This window comes from Aphis gossypii, chromosome 2 (genome assembly GCF_020184175.1).
Source record: "Aphis gossypii isolate Hap1 chromosome 2, ASM2018417v2, whole genome shotgun sequence".
NCBI lineage: Eukaryota > Metazoa > Arthropoda > Insecta > Hemiptera > Aphididae > Aphis > Aphis gossypii.
In genome coordinates, this window is record NC_065531.1 from 7,911,085 (window position 1) to 7,923,391 (window position 12,307).

The following is a 12,307-nucleotide window of genomic DNA, read 5'->3' on the forward strand; positions in this document are numbered from 1 at the left end:
TTTTGTGGTGAAATCTGACGAATCGTTTCCTCTTACCCTTGCTTGCATTCATCATCGCACAGGGAATGCGAGTTTCACGAAGGAAACATAATATTATTACAGTATATTTCAATATATTACGTTTGATTATGCGACACGTGCTGCAGTATATATATAAACCGATCGACATATCAACTAGAGGAAATGTAAAAAAAAAAAATAATGCCACAATAGGTATTACATTTGATATAGGAAATGAAATATGAATATTTATTTTGTACATGTATGTTCTCTATCAATCGAATAAGACAACGAGGAAATGGAGTGAAATTATTCATAATCTAATTTTAAATTCTAATATATAACTATTGAAAACTAAGTAAATTGTAAAGGTTACAAATAAAAACATTTTAATGTTATAATAGTTATGATAATATGAACATCACGATTTTGCGTTATTTATAATATATATAATATGTACCTAATACATTATGAATTCAAATATGAACTAAATTATATTATGCATTTACTATTTTTTTTATACACTTCTTTCTAGTTGCTCTAGAACTTGCATATTATTATTATATACAACGTTTATAAATCACAATGATATTTTACGTTTATGTAACTATTTATAGTGTACAGTGTACAATGAACATACTACATACTACACACATTAAAATGAAAAGTAAGGAAAATAAAATGCCTAGTCAACAATATTTTCATAAAAAAATAATTAAGTACCTACTTATCAACACATAATTTTTATATAATGTTTAAGGATATACGATTATACGATTTTTAATAGATATTAAAAGGTATATTACTATATTATATTAGAATTTCTATCAGTCCATTGTAATTCGATTATCAAACACGAACTGATGTCTAACTATTTATTAAAATTTTTTACCTACATTTGATTGGTGTTTTTAATTTTTAAAAAATGAGAGATATTATATAGATTTAGAAGCACAATATTCTCTGATTCAGTTGCATCGCTAAAATGGTTTAATACTAGTTGGTATTTTAAGTGTTATCATACCTTCCTAATTAGCTGAAATGTATTAGTAACTTTTACTATTTAGTATTTACACTGATCTAATAGTTACATGACCATTTTTATTTTAATTCATCGAGGTTGTAAATTAGAATTATTTTGATAAATTTAAATATTTAATTTTTGAAAAACTATTAATTTGGATATTAGTCCCACGCGCACTAATTGCCATAACATGAGTAATAAGTCATCATCCTTTATACTTCATAGTGGGAAAATATTCCATTCTTATTAATTATATAATAGTTATCAACGATTATGTTGATGGTGCACGCATACATATATTATAATATATGGTTATATATGATAAATAAATACAGTAATTTTAAAATAAAATATATAAATAATCTAATGGCGTACCTATACGAAATACTTTCGCTCATGAATTGTTAATAAGATTTATTTTTGTTGTTATTATAGTTATAAAAGTCACGCTGGTAACTAAAATTGTACATAAAAACAAATCAATTATTTGTCTAATATGTAAAATTAATTTTAAAATCGTGAAATGTTTAACGTAATCTATATAATACTTACATACAATATTATTATACCTGTTATTAAAAATTAGAAATTGTTCAATGGCTGATATTGCATTCTCTATTGTTTTATTAAACATTGCATTTTAATCTTAACATTTTATCAATAATTTATTAAATATTTAAATAATTGTAGATGTCAATGTGCCGTGTCTAGTTGAGATAACTTTTGGAACTTTAGGTACGTGAAATGTTCGACCCTAATACATAATATAATATAGATTATCAATAAAAATTAAAATAAGTAATCGTTATATCCACAATATTTTTATTTATATTTTGTATAAAGGTATTTTGAATTACCTTTATTTGTTACAACTTTAAGTATTAAATTATCAGCAATACGATATCACGTCATAAGGGCCTTCCTTCTCATCGAAATAAATGTAAAAGAAAAATGTAAGTTTGTATAACTTTTTAATGTTAAGTCAGTTATAACAGCTTAAATTTTACTTGATGAGCTTTTAAATTCGAAATTGTCAATAATCGCATAATGTCCACAAGTCGTCTATATTTTATTATAGACTTAATGCAGGCGCATTCCTTGCATTCTCGCTTTTAAGCCACTACTAAAAGTATAAAATGGAAGAAATATTATGCTTTAAAAACAAAAATAAAATACTCAAAATATGCATTTATATGTAAAATAAAATTTCAAAACTAGCTTTGTGAAAGCATGAAATCTATTTGTTTTGTACTTTGTTATTTTTGTGACAATGCAACACAAATATGCAACTGTTACAAGTCCTCTGCTCTAATTATTAAATAATATTTATCGATGATTTAATTAATTTCTGTATAATTATTAATTAGTAATTATTGAAATTTACGATTAATTTTGAATTCATAAAAGTAAATAAGTTTAAATTATCTACTGACTATAGATACGTTTACGGATTAGTATAATATGTACTTATTGTACTTTGTACATTAATACTTATAAATTAGTTATTATATTTATATCACAAAAACAACTTGTTTAATAAAGTATCGATACAAATTTAAATATAATATCCTATACGCGTTGATGTACATTTTCAAGACAGTATGTCTGTCAATCTGTCATATTTATTTCGTTATTCATATAATTTCAAATGAAATTTTAAAGGAAAAATCAAATCATATAGTGTAGATAATTATTATTTCAACACCCGTGAGTATGTAAAGTACCTATCTATTATACGGTGGCATATAATATGCGTATAGTAGATATGATCAGAGGTGAGCATTCTGATTTATATTACTAAGAGACGTGTTATCTTATGGATATTTTTTAGAAAAGCAAGCGATTGTCACAAGCACAACACTCTGCAGGAACTTGTCCACGTGAGCTGATCTTTTCAAAGCGAAGCCGATTATCGCAAATCGTGCTGTCAATTGTTGCAACCGTACTCATATAGTTAGTTTTCTATGCTATTGATCTTGATATATTGCACTTATAAACAGTAAATATTTTTTTATTTGTGACGTAGATCGTGTGTAGTGTGATAATTTTCGTGTACTATAAGTTATAACTTATAAGCATTAAGCGTGTTTGCACAAGAGAATCGTCCGTGCAGTCGACACCCTAACTTTGTCCTATTAATTCGAAAGAATATCGATTTAAAAAGTATTCTAATTTTAAATCGTTTTCAATAATTAACTTGAAAATATTGGCATATTTTTCGAATTGAACGGACAAAGTACTGTATTCCTATTTCAAAAGATCAAAGCTAATTTGTTTTCTAATATTTTCTGACTAAACCATTCAAAAGTATTTCTGTTTTCTGTTTTAACTTTTAATTTATATTATCACTGATTACTAGTATAATTTAAAGGAATTTTATCGTATTATAATTGTGTAGCTAATATTTGAATGTTTACCAGCACATTACATACATGTTATACACAGTGTATTTACATGTTATTTGTCTGTACTAGTTGATCGTGAAATTGGATAACTTAATCGGGTTTTAATTATCATGGTTAAAGCAAATGATCTCTCATCTTTAATAGTTATCGTTATTAAATATCATTATTTTAGTTATGAGGTATACGTATACCTATAAATTTGATAAGCGTTTGTTACAGCTTGTAATTATTGTCAAGTACCTATGTATCAATTATCAAAAAATAATATGACTATATCTATGTGTTAAATTTATATTGTCAGTGTAATGTATAAAAATAAAGACTAATATTAAGCGTATGATATTAAGAGTTTAAGGTAATATAATATACTGAAGGACTTCTCGTGAGTATAAACTAACTTTATATTATTAAAACCCATTATTATAAATTTAAAAAAAAAAAAAATGATCAATCTCAATCGTAGTTGAATTCTTGATACTCGTAATTAATCATTCTAGAGGTCTAGAACATTAAAATCGTCAGAAAGATATTTTCAAGTAAGTAACAAATTGTTCACAACTATTGGAAAAATTAAGATGATAATAAATGATCATAAAATATTTTATACTTTGAATAACGTTGGTCATATATTATATTCGTAAAATATATAGCAACTACAATATTGTGTTAGCTACTGTATAGGTGTAATAATTACAGTATAGGTAAGTTATAACTTATAAATAATTTTAAAAACTATATAATAGTTGCAGTTATAAATAATTGCATCTTACTATTTTTTTAATCCGATTATTCCGAATGATGGCTGATTTTATATTTATATTTTTTATTAGTATTTGTATTGTAACAACATAATATGTAAATTGTTTTAAATTTATTATTTACATCAATAAACATTAGATAATATATACTATTTATTTTATACTTGGCTGTCAAGTTTTATTTAAAATAAATTTTAATATACTAACTTGATATCATGTATACTTGTATTTTAACCATGTTTATGTTAATTAAGCGATCATTTATAAAGTTTAAAATGTCAACACATATTATTACGTGCAATATAATCTTCGCTCTACTTAGAATTTAAAACTTTTGTTTTATTTATCGTAAAAACTTAACATACATATTATTATATGTAGGTACTAGGTACTATAGTTACTAAATTGCATATCTATCTTTATTTTAATTATATTGGACATTTTGTGTTAGAAATTTAAATTTAACATTTTATTAACTTTGATTATAAATCTATGTTTATTCATATAGTTATCCAGTGTATAATTGTGACGTGAGATATTATATTCCATTTGCATAACACTTGAACATATCAATAAAAAGAACAGAAAGTGTTGGAATGTAAAAATAGCAAGTGTATGCACTCTTAAAATAATTCATTACCATTATTAGCATGTTTCTGATAAACAGTGGGTGTTTTAAGTCCTAAGGCACAACACATATTATGGTAGGTTATGTAACAAATGTATAGACGTATAAAATGTATAAAATATATAGAATACATTTAATTTCGTTAAAATATTCAATCTATGTCATCGGTATTATAATACTATTCAGTATACCGTGTACCATAAGATAGGTATTTCATAAACTTTATTTTTCAAAAATAATTGTTTAATATCTATTATAATAGTTATATATCTAAAATCTAACAAATATATTATTAAGTATAATAACCGTATAGGATAAAAAAAAACATTTTATTTAAAAACGTAAACATTTTAAAAAGTTAAGTGCGCCGTTGATGATAATGTTTTGTTTAACAAGTAGCAGACCAATGTGGTGGCTTTCAAATTAGATAAGTACTAGTAAATATTAAACAAGTATTAATTATACTTCATAGACTCATAGTATATATAATTTAAATGTTGAATTCCATCGGTTCTTACATTATGAAATAATTTTGTTGTATAAATATTAAGGATTCCAAATAAATAGGTATTTGATATTTCGCTGATCTAAAATGTTTTATAGTATATATAAATATATAATGTAGTTAATGTATTATATTATATAGATATTCTTTTAAATTAATTTTACAATAATTAATTTTTTATCGCATTCAATTTAATGTTAATGTAACATTCAATAACTTATAGAAGAACTTTTATAATTAATGTTCATGACGTATAGTAGTCCGATTTATTTCTTAATCATTTTGTTGCTCAAATGGTATACGCCCTTTATTCATTACAAGTTCTTGCATTGAAGGGGCGGACATCACATTTAACTTTTCTTAATTAAAATTTCAAAAGTATATTCCATTGTAAAATTGTGTTTATTTGAAATATTTAAATTAATATTAGGCAACAATTTAAAATAAGTATGATAGTATTATAAACTAAAGTTATGGTAGTTTTGAACTGTTTTTTATATGTTTTAGTTAGAAAGCTAATTATTTAGTTAATTATACGTATCGGTTAATATTATAATATGACTGAATGGAAATCAACACTAAAAGTATCAAATATATTTTATGTTGGAGTAATATCAATGTAATTACTTTTGTAAGGATTCAGGAGGTATGTACATTAAACATTTATATATTATGACAGCAATTATACAACGAATGATTAAAAGTCAGCATATTTTCCTCTTATATTTGTGTAGGTGAAATTTAAATTGATTATAAACTTAATTTTCAATACCTACTTAAACATTAAAAAGTAAAAGGAAAACATTATAATTTTATAACGTCAAAAATATTGTGTTACATGATTTTCTGTTAAATTTGGTTTTATGAAAAAACAATCAAAACAATGTTGGTCAAAATTATTTTTATTATTTTATAATGATTTCAGATTAGTACATTAGTTCGTTTATTTATTTAAATTTAATTCATTTTTAGTGCCAAACGTAATATGATAATATGTACAATTAATTTTACTAGTGGCGTGATTTCAAAATTTGTGCTATATTTTCAACATTATCTTTATCTAAGTAAATATCTTACAGATAAATTTTTTTTTGTTGAAATTATGTTATAACTTACCTATAAGTAATTTTTTTTAAGGGAGGTATTATTATATGTCTATGTCTTATTAAATACATCGTTTCGTGAAGACTGGCTGGTGATGAGTAAACAGTAATACCTACGCTGTATCTTGAATTGAAACCTTCATAGAACTGAAAAAATGTGTGTATATTTATGTTTTTTTAACCTTCTAGTAGAGGACCTCAACACTTTCAAGATTTTAGTAAAAAAAATTTCAGCAATCATAAAAGTTCAATAATTCAACATAAAAATAAAAATAAAAATAAAAATTGCATTGATAACATACTATAATGTTTATATTCGCTTATATATTTATGGGTATAATTTTATGTGGCTCGCACCTCGCAGGATTGTTATGAATTTTCAAAGTGGCCCACAAGATCATTTGGGTTGGCCACTCCTGTTGTATCCGATGTATAGTTTTAGAAATAGTTAAATATTATATTATTAAATATTATTAAATATTTTTACCATCGTTAAATCGTATTTGAAAAAACAATTTTCAAGATTTTTTGTAGTTATTTTTTGTTATATAAATAATTATTTTTGATGATGTCAAGTACATATTTATTTAAATGATTTTGTTTTTTGTGTTACTTTGTTTAGCATCTATGTTTTGATTTTATGTTATTGAAGATTTGTCATTTATTTAAAGTTGATTAATTAATTACAATTAATTAAAGTTAATGCAACATTTTTTTATCACATTTTGGTATCGAATAGTGTTATTACGCAGGATAAGTACATATTACACGCACATATTAATTCTAATTTATAATATTTAATATAATTTCTAAGTTTGTTTTTATGTATTACTTTAATATTACGGGCTTTTTTTTTATTATATAAATTAATAAAATTAATTAATAAATACAATTAAAATTAATTAATTTTATTGATGAAAATCTTAACGAGATATTTTCGTTAGCAACGTGTTTGTTCCTTATAATTTTCGATGAAATACCATAAAACTTATCAATATTTAATAACATTTTTAAAAAAACAAACGCTTAACAAAAAAAAAAAATACTATACTTACTTACACATAAATGGTAAATAAAGTCAAAATATCTCATCCATACATCGATTAGTAAGTACGTGTAATTTTAAATATATCTTGTTTTGTTTGAAAAGTTTTCGTATTTAAGTATACAGAGCGAGTTGGAGATAGCTTGTGTGGAAATCAACGACGGACACGTTTGGAAGGATTTAAATATACCGTCTAGGATCCTTAAGACGTGTTCGATTTGTGGAGTACGAAACGTGTGGCCGTGGATCACTACAATAAAGTGTAAGGGTGAGTCTATGACCATAATTATCTACGCTGTAATTCGTCATTGTTTTTTTTTTTTATAGAATGTAAGATGGTTTGTCATCGGCAATGTTTGGCCGTGATTGAAGAGAAAATATGTCCTTTGCTCGTCAACCATTACGGAGAAAATGTATCCACAATCTCTAAATCGAATGTCTGTTGAGTTTAAAAATACTAAATATAGTCGCATAGTTTACAAAATATGTATGTCCATGAAGTTGCCAAATTTTTACTGCTATCAATTAGTAGTTCATGTATAAGTAATAATTCAGGAGAACTACATAATACCTTTACCGCACCTATGCAATTTTTTATATTCACCATCATAGCTGACGTACATACTTGAAGCTTGATACTTATATATTTCAGCTTAAGTGTTGTATAATATTTTCATAATTACGAAGTTTGAGAAAATAAATCTTCTGATACCGTAACTTAAGAATAGGATTTTTTTCCAATAGTAATTTTAGGCTTACGAGTATTCATGGTTGCCTAATCCAACGGTAAAATCAGAATTTGGGGACATTTCATAGACATACATAATAATATACAATATTATATGGGTGTATAATATTATAACACATTTCTATGGATATATAATGTAATATCAGAACGAATCGCCATCCGCTGTCATGATCACGGGTGAAATTGACGACGACGTTGAGGTGGCCATATACGATTACGACAATGGTGGTTGTTATGCTAAAAAATCGTCGTCGGCCTCAAACGCAGCGCTCTGTCCGCTCGTCGACCGCCCGCGAAGCAGGAAATCGTGTCTTGACCCTAAACACGAATCGCCATTTCTTTTAGAAGTATAAATTTCTGTATAAAATTACATAGCAGGGGTGATTGTTTTAGTTGTGGTGAACAGTGAATATTAATCAGTTGATTTTCAAAAACCATAGTTTTTGATATAAATACCTATATATATATATTTTTTTTTGAAAATTTAATTTACGTGGAATTCTACCATTTTTTACTGCTTTTGTATTTTTTATATTTTTCATATTTGAAATGTCTTGTGGAGACATTTTACTGTGGAAGGTTTCGTTTTTAAACAAATACATGGGAGATAAAAAGTTTATAGTTTAAAATAATCTACAAGTATAATATTGCTAAGATTACGTCATACATATTATATTCGTAGGTAAAATATACCTTAAATTTTACAAAAAAATTATACTTTTTAATCCTTTGAAATAATATCTGTTAAGTGTTAATTATAAATCACCTTATTATGTGCAAATTATTATTTATTCTTAAATAGGCTTTTAGATAAATTTGTGTAATTAGAATGATATTTGTTTTTCCAGTTAAGATGAAATAAAGGTTTGAATTAAGCTGATCCTATGGTAATTAAAAATAAACAATTATACTTTAGGAAAGAGGATAATCATATATTTATAAATATAATTTTAAATCAATCTCTTTATTTGTTATACTTTTTTATTATCATTTGAATGATAGTTCTTGGTGAAATATTTATTTTTCTTTGTTTAAATAATTTTTTTTTAATAAGTAGCTACATAGGTACCCACTTATAATATACATATACATGTAGATGCTCTTTCTTTATACCATCAATGTTGTTTTTTAAAATCATTTTTCATACGTGAGATTACACGTTAATTTCCTAATATTTAAAATGTATACGCATGCAGCGTGTTATAATAATATATGTAACTACATAATGCATAATACAAACATATAATCATAATCCAATTAACATATACCTACTAGTTGATTGCGCCAAACAAAATTAAATTAATCAAACTTCTAAATTATTTACTAAAAAAATATAAGTACCTATACCTTTATATATATATATATATCTATATTTTTCATGTTTTACATAATATAATTATTACAATTGGTAATAACATACACAATATATTTACGTTTACATATAAACTATTTAAATTAATGAAATTTATTTAATTATTATATTTGTAAATTAGGCTGTTTTAAACATGGTAATATTTTATACGAGTAATGTAACTATTTATTCCTACCTTTAATCTGTAAACTAAATAAATAAATCTATTATTAATTTTGATATTATTATCATCGAATGACTGCAGATACATAATAAACTCCCCTGATTACCGACCGGTATTTTTCCCAAATGAACTTTTTCAAAGTCAGTAATCCGTAACATTTTTTTCCGAATAATATTTACCTGAATCAATATTAAAGTCAATTCATTATAATATGTATAAACAATAAAAATTAATTATAACATAATAAATTATGTAGTGTAATAATTAAATATTAAAATCCATATGTCGTTTTAACTGGTACATCTCAATAAATGGCTCCCGTTCATTGCTTGCTTATTTTCAAAAGGCTCCCGTCATAAAAGATTTAACGAACAGGTAAATTCCTAAATGGCTCCTGTAGAAAAAATTAAAAATTAAATTAAAGCTTAAAGTCATGCCAACACTCATAAATTAAAAAAAAAAGCAGGAGCTCATTAGGAACATCATTGACAAATTTTCATCGAGTGAAATAATACGTATATGGATTGTATAAAAAAATTATGCCTACAAAATTATCCAATGTATGTTTTTTATATTTCTACTTATACATAATATTGTTCATTTTTTTAATGCTTAAATGCAATATAAGTTTAATAAAATTTAATTCACAATGATTTATAATGATTTTTTTTATAATTTACTTAGTTTCCACCAACTCAATTTTTAACCACACCTTTTTTGAGATAGTTTTAAATCTGTATAAAATGGAAATGAATTTATGTTGTAAAATCAGAGCCGTTAAGAAATTGACCTTTTTGTAAAGCGGTAGTTTTTTTTTGAAAAAACAGGAGCCGAATAGAACGAAAAGATAAAACGATAAGATACCCGTACATAAATAAATACTATACTTAAACTATTATTATTATTATAATTATTATTTACTATATTTCACGAAATAAATGATAATGTATAGTAATATTTGTATTTTATTATAGGTATAAAATATAATCTATCGAAAATACATCACAACTGTAGCTCATCGAATAATACAATTTTTAAGTTTTTAAAATTTTTTATTTCGAGAATAATAATTGTCGGGGAAAAGGCGTTTTAAAAAAAAGTTTAGGGTTTTCGGACTTTTGGGAAAAATACCATACTGGAATTTCGATTTGGGAAAAACAATGGGTACCAACTCCCCCATATTATATAAATATTAGATATAAGAGATGTATTTACATAAAATATTGGAAAATCAGCAAATACTACATAATTTGTCTTTTGCAGGATGAAGGTTGATAATGTATGTACATTATTGCTTTTGAATAATTCACATCGTGTACTTAAAGAAATATGACGTTATTTGCAATTATTGAGTATACCTATTTAAAATCTAAATAGTAAGAACCGGTCGGCAATATATATATAAAATTATGTCAAGTTCAGTTATTACATGAATAAATGCTCTGTAATAATATACCTTCTCCTTCGAACTAATTATTAAAATTAATCTAAATCAAATTTATAATGTTTATATATTATATGTATCTTAGGAGGTTAATTATCTTGTACTGACTGACAAGCTCAATTTGTTATGAGACTGTTGTATTTCAAAATAGAAAATTCACGTTGTAAGCAATAGAGCCTAAATAATAATTTTAAATATTTTTAATTATATTATACAAGTATACTATACTAGAATATGATATAGAATAATACTAGATACGTATAGTGAGATAATATTTTTCAATAACATAACACATGACTTTATTCGTTTTCATTAAATTTTGCTGTATATTTATTATTTATTTTTACTCAATTAGCTTAACTCTTGTATATAAATAAATACCTAATAATTTGTATCCACCAGTGCACTAGTTCTCATGAGAACATAATATTTTATGGCTTAATACAAAATAAATATATTAAAGACATTTTAATTTTGGTGTATAATAATATGGCCATATGGTATTGTTAGTGGTTTTAAGGACTATAATTTTATTTAAATATACATATAAGAAAAAAATGATTAACAGTATTTATTTGTTCAGGGGAAAAAAATATATACTATGAGAAAATACTTCCAGAATTTTTTTTTATGATTTTGATTTGTGTCGAGGTTAAATCAACTAAACTGTAAATATCTATCAATTACAGCCCACTTGAATAAGTATAAAATTATATTTGGTATTTTGTAATATTATGTATAAATCGTTTACTTAACGATGAAATATTTATACATGTGAGAAAACAGGTTTTCTAGGTCATGTTCAAGGTTTAATTTGAAATAGAAAGTTTGCAACTAAGTTCGTCTTAAAATGATTAAAAATCTAATAAAATCCCTTATTATTTTACATTTTTTTTTAAATATCGATAGTGATGAGTTGTAATTATTAAAGTATTAAGTAAACTAATTTAATATACATTTTGTTAATGTACAATTTTTGTTTGCATTTTAACAATTTAAAATTGTCGACGGGATAAAATTGGTATAATATTTTGATAGCCTCAATTTTTTTTTAAATATGTATATGTATATGTATATTGTATATATTATATATTTAGTTTCACCTTAATATA

The 12,307-nt window shown here is 24.2% G+C and overlaps 1 protein-coding gene and 1 long non-coding RNA gene across 3 annotated transcripts; one reads left to right on the forward strand and one right to left on the reverse strand.

Annotated features, from left to right (window-relative positions):
* Positions 1-1,700: 1,700 nt before the first annotated feature.
* Positions 1,701-4,525, reverse strand: LOC126550061 (uncharacterized). Its single transcript, XR_007604080.1, has 3 exons — positions 4,395-4,525; positions 1,882-2,147; positions 1,701-1,778 (listed from the first exon to the last, which is right to left on the reverse strand). It is a non-coding gene; the product is annotated as an uncharacterized LOC126550061 (long non-coding RNA).
* A 2,865-nt stretch (positions 4,526-7,390) lies between these two features.
* Positions 7,391-11,204, forward strand: LOC114125841 (uncharacterized). Of its 2 annotated transcripts, XM_050200680.1 has the most exons (6): positions 7,391-7,529; positions 7,588-7,736; positions 7,796-7,905; positions 8,363-8,563; positions 9,065-9,103; positions 11,015-11,204. In XM_050200680.1, exons 1-5 carry the CDS (start codon positions 7,489-7,491, stop codon positions 9,071-9,073), a joined length of 510 nt encoding a protein of 169 aa, XP_050056637.1. In that variant the 5' UTR covers positions 7,391-7,488; the 3' UTR covers positions 9,074-9,103; positions 11,015-11,204. The 2 variants fall into 2 exon arrangements, with proteins under 2 accessions (XP_050056637.1, XP_027845438.1); XM_027989637.2 differs by lacking the exon at positions 9,065-9,103.
* The last annotated feature ends 1,103 nt before the right edge of the window (positions 11,205-12,307 follow it).